Source organism: Nycticebus coucang, chromosome 6 (assembly GCF_027406575.1).
Source record: "Nycticebus coucang isolate mNycCou1 chromosome 6, mNycCou1.pri, whole genome shotgun sequence".
Lineage (NCBI taxonomy): Eukaryota > Metazoa > Chordata > Mammalia > Primates > Lorisidae > Nycticebus > Nycticebus coucang.
The window spans coordinates 122,898,217-122,924,009 of record NC_069785.1 but is presented as its reverse complement, the minus strand read 5'-3'; the positions used below and the strand labels follow the sequence as shown (position 1 = coordinate 122,924,009).

General features: G+C 41.9%; 1 protein-coding gene across 1 annotated transcript in view; it reads right to left on the bottom strand.

Annotated features, from left to right (window-relative positions):
- Nucleotides 1–25,793, bottom strand: part of UBE4A (ubiquitination factor E4A) — a 44,502-nt gene that overhangs the window by 14,142 nt on the left and 4,567 nt on the right. The window contains exons 2-16 of the mRNA XM_053593758.1: nt 23,737–23,898; nt 20,291–20,464; nt 19,568–19,680; nt 17,919–18,071; nt 17,288–17,447; nt 16,439–16,641; nt 15,901–16,092; nt 14,044–14,377; nt 12,367–12,487; nt 8,862–9,166; nt 7,611–7,743; nt 6,115–6,302; nt 2,039–2,139; nt 1,833–1,946; nt 672–846 (exon numbers count right to left, since the gene is read on the bottom strand). Of these exons, the coding sequence (XP_053449733.1) occupies nt 672–846; nt 1,833–1,946; nt 2,039–2,139; nt 6,115–6,302; nt 7,611–7,743; nt 8,862–9,166; nt 12,367–12,487; nt 14,044–14,377; nt 15,901–16,092; nt 16,439–16,641; nt 17,288–17,447; nt 17,919–18,071; nt 19,568–19,680; nt 20,291–20,464; nt 23,737–23,857 (2,587 nt within the window). The 5' untranslated portion in view covers nt 23,858–23,898. The remainder of the gene's footprint in view (nt 1–671; nt 847–1,832; nt 1,947–2,038; nt 2,140–6,114; nt 6,303–7,610; nt 7,744–8,861; nt 9,167–12,366; nt 12,488–14,043; nt 14,378–15,900; nt 16,093–16,438; nt 16,642–17,287; nt 17,448–17,918; nt 18,072–19,567; nt 19,681–20,290; nt 20,465–23,736; nt 23,899–25,793) is intronic.

Sequence of the window (25,793 nt, the reverse complement as noted above, 5' to 3'; positions counted from 1 at the left end):
ACAGGCGCCTGCCACAACGCCCGGCTATATTTTTGTTGCAGTTTGGCCGGGGCCAGGTTTGAACTCGCCACCCTCAGTATATGGGGCCAGCGCCCTACTCACTGAGCCACAGGCGCCGCCCTACTGATGACCTTTTTGATTGTTTTCAATTATTTCCTACTTACAAATATTTCACTTATTGATGAACTTCATTGTGTAGACATATTGTAGACACATCACAATTTTTTTTTTGAGACAAAGTCTTACTCTGTTGCCTAGGCTAGAATGCCATGATGCCAGCCTAGCTCACAGCAACCTCAGACTCCTGGGTTTACACTTACCCTCTGTCCCTCCTGAGTAGCTGGGACTACAGGCACCCAACACAATGCCTGGCTAATTTTTCTATTTTTAGTAGAGATGGGGTCTGACTCTTGCTCAGACTAGTCTTGAACTCCTGAGCTCAAGTGATTCTTCCATCTCAGCCCCCCAGAGTGTTAGGATTACAGGCGTGAGCCACCATGCTTAGCTATCACCATGCTTTTTGAAGCTTCTCAAGTTATTTGTTTCTCTCTTTAGTTATGGAGGGTCCTATCACCAGGGTCTGAATTCTTAGTTTCAGCGGGGCTGATCCTTTAAGTGAAACAGATCTTGGCCGTTACATTTTTTTCAGAAAGCATGCTTTGTGTGTTTACCTGATGTTAGAAAGGCAAGGGTACCAATTGTTTCATTGGACATGATGTTATGGAAACGTGCCAGCTGTCCAAACATCTGTAGGCCAGCCTCCTTCTCTCTGCGAGCTTCTGGAGTCAGACTATCCCATTCACCTCGGTCCTTCTCAATCTGCTGAATCTTTATCTTGCTCAAATACTATAGAAACCAGAGGTGGGACATATCAGATAAGAAAGTAGAACTGAAGGGTCATGACATTTAAGAATTCCTATTCAGGCGGGCGGCGCCTGTGGCTCAGTCGGTAAGGCGCCGGCCCCATATACCGAGGGTGATGGGTTCAAACCTGGCCCTGGCCAAACTGCAACCAAAAAATAGCTGGGCGTTGTGGCGGGCGCCTGTAGTCCCAGCTACTCGGGAGGCTGAGGCAAGAGAATCGCTTAAGCCCTGGAGTTGGAGGTTGCTGTGAGCTGTGTGAGGCCACGGCACTCTACCGAGGGCCATAAAGTGAGACTCTGTCTCTACAAAAAAATCAAAAATCATTGTCTTTGCGGCCGTGTGCAGTGGCTCATGCCTATAATCCTAGCACTCTGGGAGGTCAAGGCAGGTGGACTGCCTGAGCTCATGAGTTCGAGACCAGCCTGAGCAAAAGCAAGACCCCATCTCTACTAAAAATAGAAAAACTGAGGCAAGAGGATTGCTTGAGCCTGAATTTGAGGTTGCTGTGAGCTATAACACCACGGCACTCTACTCAGAGTGACAGCTTGAACTCTGCCTCAAAAGAAAAAAGAAAAATCATTGTGAGCTGAACCACTTTACTGACATGTTGGGATGGAAAACGGTTGAAAGTCACTAACCAAAAGCAAGATCCTGACTTCTTTCTATAGTGCTGGCCCGACTAGCTACTCTTGCCAATGCACTTAAGTTTGGCTTCATCACACTATGTTTCCAACTCTCTGCCAACCATCCTAGCCCGTGAGGCCTCAGTGACCCCTGACCTTGTTCTTTAATGGAATAACTCAGGAAACCCTGTAATGGCAACCTTGGAGGTATGCTACAAATCATAAATCTGGTTTTCAAGACCAGTACTAGGGATTGCTCTATTATGATTAAAAGGTAAAAAGGTACTAATGACTATTTGATGGTATAGGGCAATTTTTAAAATTTTACATTTTCTAATTTTTTACCTGTATGGCTTCATCCAAAAGGAAGATGGCATCATTCATTAGCAGGTTAAGAAAGCGGAGGAAAAGTGGGGGATTCATGGCTTCTAAATTCTTAGAGGCAAAGTCAGCCAAATCCTGTAAGTCCCAGCCCAAAAGAAAATCATTTTAGTACTTAATCACAATTTATGGGGCTTATATGAAGCAAATGGTTTCATAAAAACTCTTACCTTAATGCTCTCCCGATAGGTATCTGTCCCCCACATGTATCTTAGGATAGGATACATGGGACGGCGGTAATTAAACTTCTGTTCAAACTGATGGGGGTCTCCTGGATTGAGGCAAGAACAAAGTATCAGCAGAGGTTATGCTACTAGGGAAAGAGTAAGAGCTTATGCCCATGTGTAGTCATTTATTTTTTATTCTGAGCGTGTCAAAGCTACTTGCAAAATCTGCACTGGGAGTTGGTAAAGGCCTAAAGTTGTGACCAAGTGTTTGCTCATTTATTTTCTTACTGACAGAAGGACAGGGAGGCAGATATAAAGAATACCTTACTTGGGCGGCACCTGTGGCTCAGTTGGTAAGGCGCCGGCCCCATATACTGAGGGTGGCGAGTTCAAACCCGGCCCCGGCTGAACTGCAACTAAAAAAAAAAATAGCTGGGCATTGTGGCAGGCGCCTGTAGTCCCAGCTACTCGGGAGGCTGAGGCAAGAGAATCGCTTAAGGCTGGGAGTTGGAGGTTGCTGTGAGCTGTGTGATGACATGGCACTTTACTGAGGGCCATAAAGTGAGACTCTGTCTCTACAAAAAAAAAAAAAAAAAAAGAATACCTTACTCAGGCCGGCCATGGTGGCTCACACCTATAATCCTAGCACTCTTGGAGGCCAAGGGGAATGGATCACTTGAGCTCAGGAATTTGAGACCAGCCTGAGCCAAGAACTAGACCCCATCTCTACTAAAAATAGAAAAACTAGCCAGGCATAGTAACGGACACCTGTAGTCTCTGCTACTAAGGAGGCTGAGGCAAGAGGACTGCTTAAGCTCAAGAGTTTGAGGTTGATGTGAGCTATAAAGATGCCATGGTACTCAATCCAGGGCCACAGAGTGAGACTATTTCAATTTAAAAAAAAAAAAAAAGAAAGAAAGAATATCTTACTTAGCAAGGGACAAGAACCAAGCTGTAAAATAAAGTACAAAGGGGCAGCACCTGTGGCTCAGTGAGTAGGGCACTGGCCCCATATACCGAGCGTGGCAGATTCAAACCTGGCCCCGGCCAAACTGCAACAACAACAAAAATAGCCAGGCGTTGTGGTGGGTGCCTGTGGTCCCAGCTACTCGGGAGGCTGAGGCAAGAGATTCGCCTAAGCCGGGGAGTTGGAGGTTGCTGTGAGCTGAGACGCCACGGCATTCTACCGAGGGCGATAAAGTGAGACTCTGTCTCTAAAATAAATAAATAAATAAAATAGAATAAAGTACAAGGGAAATAAATACTTCCATATCCAAAATTGGAGTACTTACTAGACTCTGAACGAGGCCTGTGGGCTGGCCATTGTGGCAGTGAAAACCACATCCAGAATGACACTAAATAATCCCCACATTCTTCACAGATAACATCCCAACTGTGAAGCCAAATGGTTTTTAATTACTCTGAAAAATCAGGTCCGGAACTAAAAATCTGAGGCTTATACTGCTTTTGAAATACCAGAGGTATTACTAAAACTCTGTAAGATGGTTCATATGATAAAGAAGAGTGTAGGATTTGAAGTCAGAAGACCTCGGTTTTCATTCTGGCTTTGCGTAATCTAAGTCTCTTAACCCTTTTCAACTTCGGATCCCTCAGAAATAGAACAGAAATTGAACTACATTACAACCTTTGTATGGTTATATGAGATAATTGCAACAATTTATTGTGCCACTCCTTACATATTATAAGGATTTATAATCATTTCACTTAATCATCACTTCGACCCATTTACAGATGAGGAAACTGAGGCTCACAGGTGAGCAAGTGACAAAGCCAGAATCCAAATATGGAGAAGCAGCCAATAAAATGTTAAATATCTCCTTAAAATAATGTATTTTTCATTGGATGGTAGAAGACACCCTTTATTTATTTATTTATTTTATTTTTTTGGTTGCAGTTTTGGCCGGGGCCGGGTCTGAACCCGCCACCCTTGGCATATGGGGCCGGCACCCTACCGACTGAGCCACAGGCGCCACCCAGAAGACACCCTTTAAAAAAGGTCTTAAATTGGGCGGCGCCTGTGGCTCAAGGAGTAGGGCACCAGTCCCATATGCCAGAGGTGGCGGGTTCAAACCTAGCCCCGGCCAAAAACCAAAAAAAAAAAAAAAAAAAAAGTGGCGCACGCCTGTAGTCCCAGCTACTTGGGAGGCTGAGGCAAGAGAATCGCTTAAGCCCAGGAGTTGGAGGTTGCTGTGAGCTGTGTGAGGCCACGGCACTCTACCGAGGGCCATAAAGTGAGACTCTGTCTCTACAAAAAAAAAAAAAAAAAAAAAGGTCTTAAATTACTGCTTAACATATCTTATTTACTGGTTGATATAAGGTACTATTTAATTACACACAGGGGCTCAGGGTTAGAGGGAAAGGAAATATTGCCTGCTGGTATTCTCAATCTAACAATTAGAGAGTTAGTCTGGTTAAAAGAAAGGAATCTCTCAACAGTATACTCATCATCCACTATTACATAATTTTGAGGCAAAGAAAAATAAAAACCAAGTTGTAATCAGAAAGCCTAATTTGTTTGAGTATGACTTGCCCAAGCAATACAATAAGGTTGGTAACGGTATCTAGGTTTTTTTTTTTTGGCCGGGGCTGGGTTTGAACCCGCCACCTCCGGCATATGGGACCGGTGCCCTACTCACTGAGCCACAGGCGCCGCCCAGTATCTAGGTTTTTTAAAGGTGGGACAGATGTGGTTCTATCACTTACTAGTCTGTATTTCATGGACAAATAATTTAATTTTTTTGAGCACCCATGTATTCATATGTAAACAGGGATAATAATGTAAAACTTTTCAGATGATAACACATTAATGGGAATATATATATATATATATTTTTTTTTTTTTTTTGAGACAAGAGTCCCAAGCTGTTGCCCTGGGTAGAGTACCATGGTGTCACAGCTCATAGCAACTTCAAACTCTTGGGCTTAAGTGATTCTCTTGCCTCAGCCTCCCAAGTAGCTGGGACTACAGTGGGACTACAGGCACCCGCCACAATGCCCAGCTATTTTTTTTATTGCCATTGTTCTTTTAGCTGGCATAGGCAGGTTCAAACCCTCCAGCCTCAATGTATGTGGCCAGTGCCATACCCACTGAGCAACAGGAGCCACTAGTGGGATAATAATAAACGAAGCACTTAGCATCAAGCCTGGCATGTTTTCTTTTCTTTCTTTTTTTTTTTTTTTTTGTAGAGACAGAGTCTCACTTTATGGCCCTTGGTAGAGCGCCGTGGCCTCACACAGCTCACAGCAACCTCCAACTCCTGGGCTTAAGCGATTCTCTTGCCTCAGCCTCCCGAGTAGCTGGGACTACAGGCACCTGCCACAACGCCCGGCTATTTTTTGGTTGCAGTTTGGCCGGGGCCGGGTTTGAACCCGCCACCCTCCGTATATGGGGCCAGCACCTTACCGACTGAGCCACAGGCACCGCCCTTCTTTTTTTTTTTTTAATTAAATCATAGCTGTGTACATTAATGCAATCATGGGGTACAATGTGCTGGTTTTATATACAATTTGAAATATTTTCATCAAACTAGTTAACATAGCCTTCATGGCATTTTCTTAGCTATTGTGTTAAGACATTTATAGTCTACATTTAGTAAATTTCACATGTACCCTTGTAAGATACACTGTAAGTGTGATCCCACCAATTACCCCCCCTCCACTCATCCTCCTCCCTCCCCCTTTTTTTTTTTTTTTGAGACAGAGTCTCACTATGTTGCCCTGGGCAGAGTGCCACGGCGTCATAGCTACAGCGACCTCAAACTCTTGGGCTTAAGTGATTCTCTTGCCTCAGCCTCCCAAATAGCTGGGACTACAGGTGACTGCCACAACGCCCGGCTATTTTTTTTTTTGTAGTCGTCATTGTTGTTTGGCAGGCCCAGGCTGGATTTGAACCTGCCAGCCCTGGTCTTTGTGGCCGGCACCCTAGTCACTGAGCTACAGGTGCTGAGCCAAGCCTGGCAGGTTTTCAATCAATGTCTGAGGTTCAAATACTGATCAAGCTGTGGCACTCTACTGGTATGAGCTTCTCAGTTTTGGACCTGGTGTCATGACTGCTCTACCTGTAAACTCGATGTCCACAAAAACTTTGATTAGAGCTTCTGCCAGATGGGATGCATGTGGGAAGTTGCAGAACACACGCTTCCGGTGGAACACACTGGACACCAAGGGGCTCGGGGTCTGGTCCAGGTGGGGCATCACTGCTTCCAACACCTCAGCTAGTTTGGCCCTTAGGTGGGGATTCTTCATTCTGCAAAACAGGCAGAAAGCAAGAGGAAGATGTAAACTTAAACTTACACCCCAATTTTTTTTTTTTGAGACACAGTCTTACTTTGTTGCCCTTGGTAGAGTGCTGTAGCATCACAGCTCACAGCAACCTCAAACTCTTGGGCTTAAACGATTCTCTTGCCTCAGCCTCCCAAGTAGCTGGGACTACAGGCACCCACCACAATGCCCGGCTATTTTTGTTGTAGTTGTCGCTGTTTGGCAGGCCCCAGCCAGGTTCGAACCCACCAGCCCCAGTGTATGTGGCCAGCGCCCTAACCGCTGAGCTATAGCCACTGATCCCCAAATTTCTGACTGTACTTACCACATGAAGAGCCCAAACCATCGTATACCATCATTATAGTAAACAATAGCATACATTTCTTCAATTTAAAGTTTATCCATTTTTTGTTGGGGGTGATGCATGGTACATCATTTAACTCTTAAGATGACCGCTAACCAAGTATGAGGGTGAGTTTCTCCTTAATGCTTCGCCATTCTGCTTACTTCTCTGTAATAATGCATTATTTATAGCATACTATCCTCTGACAGGTTCATCTGGGATAATTTTGCCTTTCCAAGCTTTCTGCAGGCAGAAACTAGGATTCAGTTATCCTATGTTACCTACAATGCATAGTGCGTGTCTAGTAAACACTTGTTGATTTATGACTTCTCATTAGGTCTGCTCGGCTCAGTGAAGGATTGGCTTCTATTTCTCATTGATATGGCTCAGGGAACTGTGGGTCATTCTCTTCACTGCACAGCAAATCTTCATGTTTGTACACAGAGTTTCTTTTCCTTTAGCCTCTGCATCCATGAAAATCAGGGAAGCAATTCTGTAAGTCATAGTATCTTCCTTTGGAAAAGAGGACTAGAAGCTATGAGTGAGAAGAATTGAGATGCAAAGTAACACTGGCTTAGGTCTACTGCTCATCCAACTTAGGGCACTAAGGTAAGCTTTGTTATAATTATTAGAAGATCATTAGCACCTGGATGCTACTGGTGAAGTTTCTGGTATTATGGCAACTATTTTCACCAGGGACTAGCAGTGGAATTCCCATCAGGTACCTTATATGTAGGTTCAAAATCTCTGTGGGCTAAGGCCCTTGCTTATTATGCCTCTCAATAGTGGAATTTTTTGGTTACCCATAAGGATTATCAGGTGACTTATTAACGTTAACATAACTTCTGAAGGTAACCCCTGATGATCAGGCTTGTTTATTACTTGGTTGAGAAATTTTCTGAATGTTTTGCAGCTCTAAAAAGTGACAGAGCCAAGTTTTCAGTATTTCACCTTTCCACACTTCCAGTGAAAATGGTAATAAAGTGAAGGACATGCTCCAGGGAATCTGCTGATGTCTCCAAGATGTCATCAGCAAAGCGGCGGAGAAAAATGAGGAAATCACCCAGGTTATCTGCAAAAAATTCTGAAAAAGAAAATATTCACTGGAATCAGCTAACCATCTGTCTATTGTACTCGATAACATTTGAATTTCTCCCTTTCACCCTATCTAAGTTAAAAAATCTTGACTATCTGGTTGGTATTACTAGAGATGGTGGTAAGTTAGTAATTCATTCCCTTGCACAGTCCCCTCCTATGCTCTTTCAGGGTAGAAGATATACCTTGAGAGGTGCAGAAGTGATGTCATTTCCAAGATTAGGTTATAAAAGCTTCCAGCTTCCATTTTGGTCACTTGCTCTGGGGGAAGCCAGCTGCCTTATCATGAATAGTACTAAGGAGACACACACATGTGGCCTGGAAAAGTGGTTGGTAGCCAAAAGCGCAAACAACTGAGGCCTATCAACAACCACATGACTGGACTTGTAAGTGGATACTCTAGCCCTAGTCATGTCCTTAGATTCCTATGGCCCTGGCTGACAGCTTGACTGCCACCTTCTGTGGGACTCAGACAGAACCACATGGTTGAGTATGCCTGGATTCCTGACCCAGAAACTGCATGAGATAGTATTTGTAGTTTTAAGCTGCTATGTGTGGGGGTAATTTTGTTACACAGCAATATATGACCAACACAATGATTAAGACCACATGACTTAATCTAACAATACCTGCCAGTCCCTCACTGAGACACATACACACACAACCTCCCTTCTGGATTAACCAGCAGGAGATTTTTTTTTTCTTTTCTAAAGAAAAAAGTTTATCCATTTTTGTTGGGGGTGAAGCAGTGTACATCATTTAACTCTTGAGATGACCGCTAACTACTACAGGGAGAATTATATAAATTTATGTTGAACAAACAATATTGATGATAGAAACTAACATCTCTGGAAACCCCGACCATACTTAGTCCTTTGAAGATGATTTTCTGACATGCATAACAATGGGGACACAGGGCTGAGCAACAAACTTTTAGTCCCCCCCAAACTTTGACCAGTAGATATCATCTACAAGTTTGAACTGTTTCTCCAAAAACAATTGAATGACAACTAAAGAAAGGTATTTTGAGACTTAAACTTCCAAAGTGTGATCCAGTTAAACTGAGGTGGCTATAAATAGGAAGCTTCCAAAGGAGAGCCTGCTTACCTGGCACATAAGCCAAAGAACTGTAGCCATCTGGCAAAGGAAAAGTTAGCTCTATTGGCTGTGAGCCCTCATTGCCTATGGCCAACTGAACCAGTAGTACAGCCATTGACACCTGCAAATTGAGGCAGTTTTGAAGCATCTGTGGCTCAGTCATGGCAGTCTTGGTAGAAAGATAGATGGTCATCAGTCGTTCAAACTGCTCACGAAGATTGTCAGCAGCAGGGCTAGAACTCTGCTGAGCATCCCTCCAGGCGACCTGCAGCCGATGCAGATTTTGGTTGATCTTTACCATCTGATCATGCAACCTGGCCCAAGAAAGCAGAAGAGACTGGGTCAGGAAGGCCCATACAGGCACAGAAAAATGAATCCTCGTTAATTTATTCTAGTATTTTAAGGAGATTAGGAGCTGCAGTTGCAGTGGCGGAGAAGGCACTCAGAATAAGTTTGTGACCAGACAGAGGCAGGGTTTATAGTGCTGGGAAAATGTTACCAGGTATTCAACATAATCGAAGCTAACTGCAAATAGTTAGCAGCCTTCAGCTGAAATGTACTATTCAAAGAACAGCAGGTTGGGTGATCAGGGTGTAGAGTGGGCTGTTATTTTGTTTTGTTTTTTTTTTTTTTTTGTAGAGACAGAGTCTCACTTTACTGCCCTCAGTAGAGTGCCGTGGCGTCACAGGGCTCACAGCAATCTCCAACTCTTGGGCTTATGTGATTCTCTTGCCTCAGCCTCCCGAGCAGCTGGGACTACAGGCGCCCGCCACAACACTCGGCTATATTTTGTTTTTTTTATTTTTTATTTTATTATTTTTTTTTATTAAATCATAGCTGTGTACATTGATATGATCATGGGGCATCATTCACTAGCTTTACAGACCATTTACCAAGTTTCACATATACCCTTGTAAGATGCACCCCTGTTATTTTGTAAAATAAATAATTATTAGGCAAAGTACAAGAAGCCTAGCAGGTTAGTTTTACACCATGCAAGTGTAATGCTCATACTTTGATGGGGATATATGGATGGTCCTTCTACAGTTAGTAGAAACTAAGCTGACGAAAAGGGACCCTATAGATAAGTAAAGAGCCACCTGAGATACAACCTAAGAGCTCTGTTGTTCACTATAACATTAAATTTTTTTTTTCCACAAAAGGCCAGCCAAATATTGAAAGGAAGACCCATAATTTAAAGTTATAGATAGCTGTTTCTATGTGTATAGTTCTAAAATCATCCCCTTTGGCCCTGTAGAAAATGTCTAGGGCAACTCAGTCAAAATTCTGATGACATTGATTTTTGTGTTTGAAAGTAGACAGCTGAGCAGGCTAAGCATATGATGAACTTTTATCTACTGTCTCATTTAAAATGTCCATGATGATAGCTGGGTGACGTGGCTCACACCTGTAATCCTAGCACTATGGGAGACCTAGTCAGGTTAGGGGGATTGCTTGAGTTTAGGAGTTCTACTAGACCAGCCTGTGCAAGACCTCGTCTCTACCAAAAATAGAAAAACTAGATGGGCTTTGTGGTGGGTGCCTGAAGTCCCAGCTACTTGGGAGGCTGAGGCAAGGGGATGGGTTAAGTCCGACAGTTTGAGGTTACTGTGAGCTATGATGCCTTGGCAACAGACTGAGACTCTGTCTCAAAAAAATAAATGTGGACAGAAAAACTTTTATTTTGAGGCTGTAACTATGACTGAGTTGCTATTTTCTCACCTTATTTATACTTAGTCATAATCAGCTACATTAGAGGAAAAAAATTTATAGAATGCTATGCTATGTGGCTAGTCAGAATCAGAACCACTTTTGAAAGTCATGCATTCTAGTTCACAAATCTTCAAATTTCTAGAATCCTTTTTTTTTTTTCTTTTTTTGTGATGGAGTCTTACTCTGTTGCCACAGGCTAGAGTGCTGTGGTATCAGCCTACCTCACAGCAATCTCAAACTCAAGTGATCCTCCTGCCTTAGCTTTCCAAGTAGCTGGAACTATAGGAGTCTGCCATAACGCCCAACTAATTTTTCTATTTTGAGTACAGACAGGGTCTCACTCTTGCTCAGGCTGGTCTTGAACTCCTGAGCTCAAGGGATCCTTTTCCCTCAGCTTCCTGAAGTGTTAGCCACTTCAGGTGTGAGCCACCCCCCTATCCTTTAGAATCTTCTTTGTCTTATATATGCAGATCTTTAGTGGTCCTATTGATCTTACTGGAATCCCTTATAAACACTTTCTTTATTTTTGCCAATTCTGTCTCTATTCTATAGAATATAGCTTAGTCTTTTCTCATCAGGAGAAGTAGAAAGAGAAGAAAATGAAACATAAATGAAAACAATTCCACTTTCCAGATGAGAGTAGGAACACAGTGATTTAAAATTTGCAAATGTAGAGAAAAATACTAGTGTATCTTTAATTTTAAAAAGTTAACATATCAGAGTGGTGTCTGTAGCTCAAGCGGCTAAGGCACCAGCCACATACACCATAGCTGGTGGGTTCAAATTTTGCCCAGGCCTGCCAAACAATGACAACTACAACCAACAAATAGCTGGGCGTTGTGGTGGGCGCCTGTAGTCCCAGCTACTTGGGAGGCTGAGGCAAGAGAATTGCTTAAGCCCAGGAGTTGGAGGTTGCTGTGAGCTGTGATGCCACAGCACTCTACCCAGGGCTATAGCTTGAGGCTCTGTCTCACAAAAAAAAAAAAAGAAAGAAAAAGAAAAAGTTAACATATCAAAAGTTAAAAACAAGTTTAAGTAATCTGGACAAAGCTGATTCATGTAAACATACATACATTCCTGATACCCTTTTGGTCCTAGTTTTTTTTTTTTTTTTTTTGAGACAGTCTCACTTTGTTGCCCCCAGTAGAGTGCTATAGTGCCATGGCATCATAGATCTCCTGGGCTCAAGCGATTCTCTTGGCTCAGCCTCTCAAGTTGCTGGGACTACCGGCGCCCATCACAATGTCTGGCTATTTTTAGAGGCAGGGTCTCACTCTAGCTCAGGCAGTCCTGAACTTGTGAGCTCAGTTGATCCACCTACGTTGGCCTCCCAGGACGCTGGGATTACAAGCACGAGCTACCTTGCCCAGCCCCTGATCCTAGATTCTAATGTGAACATTTAGAATAAATTGAGATTATATTGGCCAGGCATGATGGCTCACATCTGTAATCCTAGCACTGTGGGAAGCTGAGGCAGGTGGATCACTTGAGCTCAGGAGTTCAGCCTGAGCAAGAGTGAGACCCCATCTCTACTAAAAATAGAAAAACTAGCTGGGTGTTGTGGTGGGCACCTGTAGTCTTAGCTACGTGGGAGGCTGAGGCAAGAGGATCACTTGAGACCAGGAGTTTGAGGCTGCTGTGAGCTAGGCTAATGCCATAGCACTCTAGCTGGGCAACAGAGACTCTGTCTCAAAAAATAAAAAAAATAAAAAAGTGAAATTACAACCCCTAAGACTCACTTTCAACCTCTGGTTATCAACACAACCAAATAATTCTCTCCTAATGACATCAGAGGAGTTACCTGTGAAATCCCAAGTACAAAGTGTACTCCGTAAGAGCAAGGTTCTCTGTTACAAGGTTGTAGTTTTGGGGAAACTTCGGCTCCTGCACAGGTGGGATCAAACATGTTTCTCTGTCCAAACCTCAAAGAAGTTAAGAGGAACAATAAATGGCTCGCCATAGACATCTACCTTGGTTCCCAGGCTCCCCTTACTCTCCTTTAACTTCCACATTGCTACCAGTGATATCTTCTTAAAAAGAAGTCTTGTCCCATTACTCCATTGTCTAACATCTTTTGGCTTCTGTCTAAAGAAATACAGTTAATAACTCTTTCACTGGACCGTGAAATCACCCAAAATTGAAAGGAATAATCATGTAATTTTTTCATGTAATAAGCAATGAATCATTCATATTTGTTTCGTGCCTTTTCTGTATTTACTTGCTTTTCAGCAGGTATCATATTTACAATTAGAAGTTATAAAACTAGAAGAAAATATACTAAAGTTAAGAGTAATCTGCTTTGAACAGCAGAATTATGAATCACTTTTCACTTCTCTGTATTTTTAAGTTTTCTCCCATCCAGTCCCAACTGCTTCCTCCCCGGACCCATCTCCTCCACTTCCCACCACCCACCTACACCTTTCTCTAGCCACATTGAGCTTCTCACTATCCTCACTCAAGACTTTCCATAGCTTTGTACTTTTATACTTATTCTTCCCTCTGTATAAAGGAACACTCTTGCTCATTTGACTGTAAAACCCAACTTTTTTTTGGTAGAGACAGAGTTTCGTTTTATTGCCCTCATTACAGTCCCGTGGTGTCACACTGCTCACAGCAACCTCCAACTCCTGGGCTTAGGCAATTCTCTTGCCTCAGCCTCCCAAGTAGCTGGGACTACAGGTGTCCACCACAACGCATGGCTATTTTTTTGTTGCAATTTGGCCGGGGCTGGGTTTGAGCCAGCTACTTTTGGTATATGGGGCCAGCGCCCCACCCACTGAGCCACAGGTGCCGCCCCCAATTTGTCTTTTAAGACTCATTTATGAAGATCTCCAACTTCTGCAGAATTATTTATTCCCCACTCTGTGCTCCCACAGCTTAGCCCTATACTGTATCATAATGATCTGTTAATACATCTGCCTTCCTCTGAACCCTCTGAGTTTAAAAAGGATGGAGATTACGTTTTATTTATTTTTTCTTTTTTTAGACAGAGTCTCAAGCTATTGCCATTGGTAGAGTGCCGTGGGGTCAAAGCTCACAGCAACCTCAAACTCTTGGCCTTAAGCAATTCTCTTGCCTCAGCCTCCCAAGTGGCTGGGACTATAGGAGCCCGCCACAACACCCAGTTATTTCTTTGTTGCAGTTGTCATGCTGTTCAGCTGGCCCGGGCCGGGTTTGAACCCGCCAGCTTCAGTGTATGTGGCTAGCACTGTAACCACTGTGCTACAAGCGCCAAGCCTGTTTTATTCATTTCTATACAGAATGAGTGTATGTATGAATAGCCAAGGCTGCCAAATCCAGGGAGAAGGTCTCACTAAAGCACATTTAAAGGCTTTTCAAGTCTATCTTTTAAAAATCTAAGTAGTTCTCCTTTTTGCCTCATCTTTTTTTTGAGAAAGAGGTGCTCTGTGAAAAAGGATAAGGGAGTGAATGCCTCAGACATTACACTTATATACAAACACTGTTTTGAGAAGCCTACCTTTCATGTGTACATTTTTAATTTTTCGTTCTTCATCATTCAACTCCTTTAGGGCACAGTAAGTGGGATTAAAGGTGAGGAGCCGAGAGGATCTAGGTTTGCAAAATGGCTGGCATAGCTTCAGGAGAGCAGCACCCAGATTCAGAAAGAAGGCATCCGAGGCATACATTTGGAAGAAGATTTCTGGCATCTGATTCGCCCAAATCTTGGTGCGGCCTGCATTTGCATGCAAACAGTTTCCAAGCCAGGACAAGATACAGTGTTTGGTTTCTGGAGAGAGCTGGAGTAAGTTCTTCAGCATCTGGTAGATCTTTTCATGGAACTGAGCCATGAACTGTTTAACCAGAAAACACAACCACAGAACATTCCAGTTTCACAATCCTAATATTTTTTACTCCCAAACCTTAGTAAACTGGCAGTTTCTGAAAATATAATCCTCATCTTTCCCTTTACTCTCCCTGTGCCTTATCCCATGGTTCTGATTTAAAAAAAAAAAAAAATCTATTTCTGGGTGCTTGTGAGATATATTCTGATCAGCTACCAAACTGCAGATAGCATTAGTTTTAGAGCAGGAGTTAGGAAACTTTTCAGAGATAGGCAACCTGCAGCTTATGGCCACATGTAGCCTTCTAGGTCTTTAAGTGAGGCTTTTTGACTGAATCCAAATTTTATAAAAGAAATTCTTTTATTAAAAGACATGCAGCAGGGTGGCGCCTGTGGCTCAAGGAGTAGGGCGCCAGTCCCATATGCCGGAGGTGGTGGGTTCAAACCCAGCCCCGGCCAAAAAAAAAAAAAAAATAAATAAATAAAAAAATAAAGTGCTAAAATTTTGGGCGGCGCCTGTGGCTCAGTGAGTAGGGTACCGGCCCCATATGCCGAGGGTGGCGGGTTCAAACCCAGCCCCGGCCAAACTGCAACAAAAAAATAGCCGGGCGTTGTGGCGGGTGCCTGTAGTCCCAGCTACTCGGGAGGCTGAGGCAAGAGAATCGCGTAAGCCCAAGAGTTAGAGGTTGCTGTGAGCCGTGTAACACCACGGCACTCTACACTCTACCGAGGGCCGTACAGTGAGACTCTGTCTCTACAAAAAAAAAAAAAAAGACATGCAGCAGAGAAAGACGAAGCTTTTCTTGCCTCCTCTGATGCTTACAAAAGAATAGTCTTGAAATTAGAAGGCCAAAGGTTCCTCTCAGGACAAGTATTTTTGGCATTGCTTGCCATATGGTCTCTGTAGCAATAATTTAACTCTACCATTGTAGCATGAAATCAAGCCATAAGCAATACATATACTAATGGGCGTGGCTGTGTTCGAAAAACTTTATTCATAAAAACAGGCCAGATTTGACCATTGCTGTAGTTTGCCAACCCATTTTAGAGAGTAGTGAGGATTAAATGGTGAATGAGAGACTTAAAACTATTCCCCAATTCAATCACTTATATGTCTCATGTTGACTAGACTTTTAAGTGAAGAAACCCCAATAGAGAAGACATACATAGGTGGAGGGAGAAAAGAAAAAAAAAATTGGTTCATAAGCTAGAGTTCAGTCAAAAATTTTAGGGGAGAAAAGAAGATTTTAGGAGCTCAAGTTGTAAGATATAGCTCAGTGAGAAAAATGAGGGTGGAGGGGAGTGACAGTGCTATAGTGTTAGCAAAAAGGAGCAGCAGTTGATTCTCACCCCACACAAAGACTTATCCTGTGCTCTCAGAACATGCTAAACAGAGGGCACTTTCTTATGTGATTATGGTAAAAGTCAACCAGACGGATTTGCTTTCCCAAAAGGCATAGTCTTATCTGTTCTGCTTCCTGAGGAAACTAATGTAAGATCAGGGGCTAGGATACCCCTGGCAAATAGTTCCACCTGATGGATGTTGGCCTCTTGTACTTTGATCTCCTGGGGACTGGAACGGGATGGATTCAGGAAGTAGCCATGATTTTCTACAACACCTGGAGTCTTTAATAAGCAAGAGATATTCAGAATTACTCCCAGCAAGGTCTTCTGGTACATCTGCCCATTGCTAGGCTCCTTGGGCTGAATGTATTCTACAAAAACCTGTAACAGAAGACAAGTCCTACTTACTGATCTGTATTGTGAGATAGGGTGATAGGGTTAAAGGGCCTCAAAGAGTTAAGTCTAGGGGCCTTGGTGTGTGTCACACTTTATGGGGGCAAGACATGATTGCAAGAGGGACTTTACCTTACAATTGCAATCAGTGTAACCTGGCTTATTGTACCCTCAATGAATCCCCAACAATAAAAAAAAAAAAAAAAGAGTTCAGTCTGTACAACTAATCTATCTTTCTCTTATTTTATAGGTAACACATGAGTGTACTCAGGATAGGGAATCATGAAGTAAGATATCTCCAGCTAACGGAACATATACCACCTTTCACACCTACCTTTGCCAAATCCTTCTGCCTAGTGAAATAAAGAAGAATATCCAGATAAGCATACAATAGGATCTGGCACAGCTCTAGATCTTTTATTCGGCCCAATAAAGTATCAAACACTGGAATCATGACTTCTGGAAATGTTCGAACTTCCTCATCCATTAACAAGGCTTCAATGACCTCTTCCAGAAACTCAGTTACATCTTCAAAATCTAACAGAAGATAAATGAGAGAGAAAGGAGGCCTGGGAATCATTATATGCTTTTACACACTGGCCCTTTACTTCGGATAATTATGTTTTTAGAGGTGGTGGAGGTCTAAACCAGGCCAGAGTGTAATGGCTGTTCATAGGCATGATCATAGAACACTATAACTCAAATTCTTGGGCTCAAGAGATTTTCCTGCCCAAGCCTCCAGAGTAGTTGGGACCAAGAAGTATATGCCATTATGCCTAGCTTAATTCTACTGATATTCAACCTCAAAGATGAAGGTATGATCTTTCTTCCTTAATTTATACCAGAACCGCAATGACTCTGAGACTTTCTAGACTCTCACTCTGTTGCCTGAGCTAGGCATCAGCCTAGCTCACAGCAACCTCAAACTCCTGGATTTCAGCCTCCTGAACATATGGGACTGCAAGTGCCCGCCAGCATTTTTCCTATCTATAGAGAGGGGGTCTCGCTCTTGCTTAGGCTGGCCTCGAACTTGCAAGCTCAAGGGATCCTCTCCCCATTTCAGCCTCCCAGGGCACTGGGATTACAGGTGTGAGCCACTGTGCCTGGCTGTAAAATTTTGCTGTGAAATTTTAAATTTGAAAATCAAAGTGTAAATGCTCACAGATCTTGCTTAGGTACTCACAGGCTCCTTGGATGGCTTCCAACATCAAATCTACTAGCTGCTCATGGATGTTTTGGTCAACGTAGATCTCCGGGGTGAGGAGAACTGTTCGGGTATTGGATACAGTGAGGTTCCTGCACTGTACTGCAAAGGGTAGCAGGTTCTCTGGAACTCTGGTAATCTGCAAAGAGCATGAAGTAGAGAGGAAAGAGCCTAGCTCTAAAACCTGGGTAGACACAGTGAAAAGAATGGAAGCAGTAATGTGTGACACAATAATATCGGTTTCTATGGACGCTTGAAAATGCAAGAGACTCATTCTTTGGCTTAAGGAATAACCTACCTGTTAAAATTCCAATCCTGGAAGTGTCAGGCCGAACTTACTCTAATATTTACACCCCAGTGGAAATGAATTTATGAGACCTATTCTAAAGGTGTGATTTCTAAAAAGGTTTGTAGAGAGGTGAGAAGGCACTGATTAACTGGTGAGAGGGGTAGACGCCAGAGACTAAAGCTTTAGAAGACAAGCTAAAAATGCCTTTGATACCTAGTTCCAAGCATACTGTAATGTATATAAATGGATATAAAATACATTAATCCAATTCCAGTTTACATAATAAAGTCATATAGTATTCAATGAGGATTATTCCTTTACCTCTTCCTTGGCTCTTTGGAAGCAGGAGTAAAGGTAGCAAAAGATATGCTTCTCCCCTGCATCTCGGTCAGCAGAGAGATTTAATGTTGTAGAAGAAGTCATGTTAATCAAGTGATTGCCTGGATCTTGAAGTAATAAGCGGGCGAAGAGGGCCTATTAAGAAAAACAAAAACAAAAAAAGTTAAACTATTGCAGTCTTTTTTTTTTTTTTTTGTAGAGACAGGGTCTCACTTTATGGCCCTCGGTAGAGTGCCGTGGCATCACACAGCTCACAGCAACCTCCAACTTCTGGGCCTAAGCGATTCTTTTGCCTCAGCCTCCCGAGTAGCTGGGACTACAGGCGCCCGCCACAACGCCCAGCTATTTTTTGTTTGCAGTTCAGTCGGGGCCGGGTTTGAACCCGCCACCCTCAGTATATGGGGCCGGCGCCCTACCTACTGAGCCACAGGCACTGCCCAACTATTGCAGTCTTATACAGCCCCAACACAGAGTAGGTATTAAAAGACTTATCTGTTGAATGGTGCCAAGAGTCAATTATTAAACTTCTATTTGAAATCTACTATTCTGTGATTGCTGATGTTAAACTTAAACATAAGTTGTCAAGTATTTTCCCTACCAAAGTATTGTTTCCTTAATGTTAATCAGGCACCAGGGTGGCGCCTGTGGCTCAAGAGGTAGGGCGCGGACCCATAAACCAAGGGTGGTGGGTTCAAGCCCAGCCTAGGCCAAAATTGCAAAATTAAAAAAAAAAAAAATCAGGCACCAGTAAGGTACAATGTACTCCTTTGATTTTTGAATGTGTTATGGTCTGAGTATCAGTCCCCTCCACAGCTCTGGTGAAATCTGATCCCCAGTGTGGTATGCTGGGAGGTGGGGCCCAGTGGGAGGTATCTGGGCTGTGGGAGTGGATCTGTCATGAATGGTATAGGGCTGTTCTGGCAGTAGGGAGTTCTCACTTGAGAGACTGGACTAGATCTCAAAGTGATCAGATCCCTGCAGAGTGAGTTGTTATAAAGAGAGAATGCTCCTTAGGTTTTCCCCTCCTCACAGAGTCTGCCTCCCCTGTGACCTTCTCCACTATGTTGTGACACAGCATGAAAGCCCTCACCAGAAGCCAGGGCCAGGCCCTTCAACTTCTCACCCTGCAGAACCATGAACTACATAAACCCCTTTTCTTTAAAAAATTACCATCTCATGTATTCTTGTATAGAAGCACAATGGACTAAGACGGGCCTTGCTCTCAAGAACTTAAGTATCTAATACAGGAGATAAGACAGGTACATAAAAATGTCACGACATGAGACAGAAAGCGACAATTCCCATAAGAGATGTATAGAAAGATCATCACTCTAGGAAATCAGAGACAGAAATGACAACTCTTATCTGGTAAAGCTTTGTGGATGAGATGGCATTTTATTTTATTATTTTATTTTATTTATTTATTTATTTATTTAGAGATGGCTTTTTAACTGCTTCTTAGAGGACGGACAGATTTGGACATGTGGCCACAGTCAAGTGAGAAGATTCCAAAAGAGGAACACCACAGCAATGTAAGAGGCGGACTTAAGTGAAGTCAGAGAATGGTGAGCAGAGTTCAGCTGCATGGCTGATTTTTGCTGAAGGGACGTGTTAGGAACATAAAATGTTACCTGCTCAACATTATTCATATCAAGCCAGTCTTGATCTTCTAGCTCTACTGCCATTTCTTCCAAATACACACATCGGCTGGGGATGCCATTCCCGCTTTTCAAGCTTGGATCACCTGGGAAATGGTTTTAATCTGACAGGTTAAGGATAATTTCTGTCTTACAGAAAATTGATCTTGACAGCATTTCTCTTGAACTCCAAGTATGACTCAGGTAATACCAGAGTGATACTGATACACAGAACAGCATCTAAAGATTTAAATCTTTTTCCCCCCAGTCACAGAGAATGGGCTTTGTAATAAATCTTACATCATGACATTTAAAGATAAATCCCATACATTAGTTAATAACTTTAGGATTTAACCGCAGAGGGAAAATATTGTCTGACACCTCTCTGGGCTTCCACATGAATATCCAGGTTACCTCTGAGAAGAACATGGGTCTGGCCACCATTCCCATTTCCTTTTTAAGGTAGTAATGACAAGTAGCTCTACGGTGTAGTCAGAACGAAAATGAGAATGAAAGTTACATCTGTGTCTAACTGCTATTTTGGGGTCATACCAAAAGCTTCACTGAAATGTAAACTCTGTATTCCAGGGAGTACAGTATGTGGGTACGCATCTAATTATTATTAGATATAACAGGTTTCTAAGAGCAAGTTCCTAGCCCAAGCCCAAGTAAGAAAAGTAGAATAATGAATAGACTGGCTACAAGTTTATAACCTACTGTTGTCCAGAGTAATGAGGAAGATCCTTTGGATCATGTGATTGATGTTGAGTTGCTCACATATTTCCTGCTGCGACCGGAATGAGCGGCTAATTTCAGCCACAGAATAATCAAATTCATCCAGGCTCTCTGATACACTATTATCCGAGTCATCTGGGCTAGCTGGGAGTTCATCTGCCAGAAAATGCAAACTGTTAAATGTTATCCCCTCTTTTTAAGAAAGAACCAAGTATACTATCAAATATGATAAATGTAACCAAGACGAGGATAATTTCAGATATAAAATGAATTAATCATCTAATTAGTGAATATTTTAAGTCAAGGAAGTTAAATATAGGTTCTGAAACCCCTGGCTATAGATCCTACCACATTTTATAAAGTGAAAGTTTTATTATTTCTACCCATAATTATACTTCACACTGGCAAAAATAGCAACATTTTATCTTCCCTACAGAATTTTAGTGAAAAAAGAATTACCTAATAGATCAAAATGTCTTTAATTATTTTAAATGTATGGCTTTTTTCCTGATTTAGAGACCACATTTATTGTAATAATTCCAAACTGTACAGGAAAATACGGTGTAGAAAGTTTCCCCTAAACCAATTCCCCAAAGACACCCAATCGAGTTAGCAGTGCTCCAGATTTTTTCCCTATTCTGGTGCTAATGTTCCATTACTGTAATCTTTTTTTGAAGAATGGGATATCACATACCAGTGCTTTTCAACTTGCCTCTTAACTTAATCAGCATCACTATCTTTATCTGCTAGGCCATTCAGAGGCCTATCTTGTTCTTTTCTTTCTTTCTTTTTTCATAGCCTGGACCACAGTTCATACTTTGTTCTTTTCAACAGCTGCACCAGACTGAATCTTTTGTGTGCACTGTGATTTTTGTAGCTACTTCTTAACTGATGAACAACAGGGTTGTTTCTCATTTTTTAAGACTTTTAAATCCTGTGCTGAATATAACTTAACCTTTTATTCGCTTCTGTGTTTCTCTAGAATAAATTCATAGAAGAGGAACTACTGGGTGAAAGAGCTTGAAAATTTAAAAAGTCAACATTTACTACCACTTTACACTCAGAAAGACTGCTCTGATTTATGTGCTAACTCAACAGTGTATGAGTGAGTGCCTGCTTAAATTAACAAATTTCACAGGTAAAAAACTAAAATTTTTTCTGAGACAAAGTCTTGCTATATAGCCAATACTGGAGTGCATTAGCCTGACCATAGCTAAAGTGATCCTCCTGCCCCCCCACCCCACCCTAAGTAACTGGGACAACAGGTGTGCACCACTATGCTGGGCTTTCACCATTGTTTTAATTGACATTTTTCTAATGATCGGTGAGATTAGATCATTAGGTTTTTAAAATCATTTGATTATCATATCTAAGTGGTTTGTCACATCTTTTGTTCTTTTCTTATTCTCCCTAGTTTGTTACTTTTTCTTTTTTTTTTTTTGTCCGGGACTGGGTTTGAACCTGCCACCTCCGGCATATGGGACCGGCGCCCTACCCGCTGAGCCACAGGCGCCGCCCTTGTTACTTTTTCTTATTTGACTGAATCCTTTAAATTTTTTATAAAGCAACTTAAAAGTATCTCTCAGAATGGCACCCATGCTGAATAAACAATAAAAGTAGTGTTATTTACTAAAAGTCACATGGGAGTCTGTATCTCCTTTTCCCTATTTACAGAATGGTTATTCTAAAAGTCCAGGAAAAACTCTCAGAAGTTAAGAGTTTAGTAAAAGTGAAGCTCAATATAGCAGGCCAGAGGTTTTGGCAGAGTACTAATTGCTGGTGGAAAACAGGTTGGACCTGGTGGCGTGATAAACTCAGTGTAAACAAAGTAGGATGAGAAGGTGCCAAAATAGTAACAGAAGGGCATGTACCTGACGTGTCCCCATTGCTTGGTGCCTGAAATGTTCCCAATTCTAGCCAGCCTTATGTCTGTTTATAGCCAGAAAGATGACCGTTCTGTCCCCTAGCTCCAATACTCTTACATTCTCCTCTGAACTCCTACAGTGACAGAAGCTAAGAATCTGTTTAGTAAAATTTCCTTCAACCATGTACTCATAAATTATACTTTCCATTTCCTTATTTTTCCTATTCTTCATTCATCTTTCTCTCCTACAAATCTCCTAATGCAAGATTTCCCATTCTGAGCCTGTACAACAGATATTGGGAGAGATTTCAGAGCTTAGAAAATCATGTAAAAAGTCAACATTGCATATATTTTTCCTTGCTTCATCTATCACCTTGTCTACTTTGTCTTACTTTGTTTTTATTAAATCCTAATCAGAAAGCCAGGTCATCAATCAGCAATACATCTAAATAGTTTTTTGAAATAAACGAAGAAAAAATATAAGCATTTCCTCCTTTCCCAAAAGAAAAACACTATTCTTATTTTTGGAGAGAGAAGAATGGGAACAATTTCTGGTTTGAAAGATTGTAAATATCCTTAGAAGACTAATATATTTGAGAAACATGCCCCTAATTCTTTTTTTTTTTTGAGACAGAGTCACATTCTGTTGCTCCAGGTTAGAGTGCCATGGTGTCATAGTACACAGTAACCTCAAACTCCTGATGTAGGTGATCCTTCTTGCCGCAGCCTCCCAAGTAGCCGTGACTATCAGGGCCTGTCACAAGGCCCAGCTAGTTTTTCTATTTTTAGTAGAGACGGGGTCTAACTCTTGCTCAGGCTGGTTTCAAACTCCAGAACTCAAAACAATCCACCCGCCTCAGTCTCCGGAGTGCTAGGATTAAAGGCATGAGCCACGGTGCCCAGCCCACCCTAATTTTTCTAATCTATATGTCTCCTGATAGAAGGAAGCTGGACTTGATCTTAAATTTGGTCCCAGATGAGGAAAACCATTTTTCTGATTAGTGAGACTATTCTGATTTTTTTTCACATTAAAGCTAAAAATCTGATTGATTTTTTTCTAAGAAGTCTGTCCTAATAGCAGTAAGCTAAAAAAAGGAGGCCACTCAGTGGAACAGAAGAGGCACTTAAGAGGGTCTTTGAAGTGCTGAGCTTAAGAACAAATCTCATTTGTCTACAGGTTAAAAAGCTTTTGTAATTCCTCCTTATAAATCTGCTTTCTACAGCTGCTTTCCACACCTATACCTACCCACTTCAGTTTCCTATGTTTAAAAGATTTATTTAAATAGCTATTACTAGGTTATATTTTTTAAAAATAAAACAGCTTGACAGCTTTGGGATCACACTGGCATCTGTTACTATGAAACCACCTGTTATCTGATCTTTTTATATGTAAGGGGGAGGAAGGGATGGAGAGGACCCCAAAATAAAAACCAACCAAAAAAACCCCAAAAAACTTTTGTCCAAAACTTAAATTCCAATTGCAATTAAGGACTCAAAGGATACTTAATCTGAAAAGACCCCTTTCTAGGTCATCTTATCTGCTGCTATTGGCTCTTCCACTTACCAGATTGTTGCTTCAGCTGCTCTTTCTGGATTGCTGCGAACTGCTTGGCATCAGCCAGGGAGCCAAAAAGAGCAGCAAAGGGGTTACTTGAGATGTTGTTGTTATTCTCCTGGTCTGTCATTTCACTTTAAGGTATCCTCCATCCAGACCTAGGGGGAAGGGCTACACAAAGGAGAGGTGTTAGACACAGAAGGACAGATAACAGAACAGCTGTAATATACCAATAGTTGTTCATTTTCCCAATTCTTGAGTATAATACATCTAAAAAGGCTTTGCGTTAAGACCCCCCAATTCCTAGTTCAAAACTCAAGACGTTTTTGGCAAAATGGTTACAAACCTATTAACTGGATATAGTGGCCTGATTTGGGAACAGCTAAAACTAAAAAAAAAAAGCCTAGAAAATGTTCAGCTGGATGCATTTATCTGTTGACATGTTTCTATTTGCTATACCTTTAAGGACCTATGTTAAGTAGAAAGAACTACTGAAGTCAAAGAGAGAACTCACTAACTATAATATCAATGTGGCACTTAAAAATAATAAGACAATATAGCCGGGCGTTGTGGCGGGCACCTGTAGTCCCAGCTACTCGGGAGGCTGAGGCAAGAGAATCGCTTAAGCCCAGGAGTTGGAGGTTGCTGTGAGCTGTGTGACGCCACAGCACTCTACTGAGGGCCATAAAGTGAGACTCTGTTTCTACAAAAAAAATAAATAAATAATAAGACAATAACCAGATTTCCCATAAATCTCTATGCTGGCAGACTGGTTCTTATTCACAGTAGGGGGAACATTGTGGTACCTGTTCAGACTTCTATGACTTAGGGTTGGAACTGGAAATTCCTGAGTTGTGTATAAACTAATTGAATGCCTGTTTCTTAGATTTGGAAGGCAAATAAGAACTGGGACCACATTAGCTATATGTCATGGGTTTTCAAAATATATTAAACAATCTGCCTATTCAATTACTCTTATTTCTTCCACTAAAAATTAAGAAATACAAATTCCAAATTTCAGGTCTACTGTGTAATATGAAATGGATATAAACCTCAAATACTTAGTAGAGATGACTGAGCCTGCATTAGCACTCTTCTGATTACATTTCCTCATTTAAGGCCAAATCAACTCAGTGGCATAATGGAATAGGCAGAGTTCCCTAAAAGGCTTTACCTCCTTCCTGAAATTTTAAGGCCACAGCATAGAAATACTACCTTAAAAAGGATGGGAAGAGACAAAAGGGATGAATATTCTGCTTACAAGGATACTGAACTGTTACGGATATTGAACAAGGACAGAAGGCTTGGAATGGGGGCATGAATATAAGAGAAGACAAAAAGAACATCTGGTCTACCTCTAATTTATCAAGGTAAGACTCCTGACAGAATCATGTTAACAAAAGTCAAAAAAGTTACCCTTGTTTACTGGAGGAAGAGAGATTATAACACTTGTTGACAATTCTGAGGCATCTCCGCCAGTTGCTTCATGCTTCTCTGCCATGTTTTCTGCATAATAGCTAATGGCTAATTAGCTGTAATGACTTGGGGAGACAGTCTAATCTTCTTCCAGCATGACGCAGGGCTTTAACACTTCCAAGAATTAAACTGTTAGACGTTGCTCTATGTGTTTTATTTTTTGCTTTTTTTTTTTTTTTTTAGAGACAGAGTCTCATTGTGTCACCCTCAGTACAGTGCCATGGCATCACAGCTCACAGCAACCTTAAACTCTTGGGCTTAAGCGATTCTCTTGCCTCAGCCTCCCCAGTAGCTAGGACTACAGGTGCCCGCCACTATGCTCGGCTATTTGTTGTTGCTGTTGTTGTTGTTTAGCTGGCTCAGGCTGGGTTTATGTGGCCGGCGACCTACCCACTGAGCTGGCACCGCCCTTGCCATGTATTTTTAATCAAGCTTAATAATACCAAAAAAGGGACAATATCATATTTAGCATTGGAATTAATAACAGTGAGAAGTTTTGAGAGGGCTTTTCCCCATGTTACCATTGCATAAGCCTCACTATTACTCCTAATTCATGTAGGAATTGTCTCATGGTGAGCTGACCCACCTTC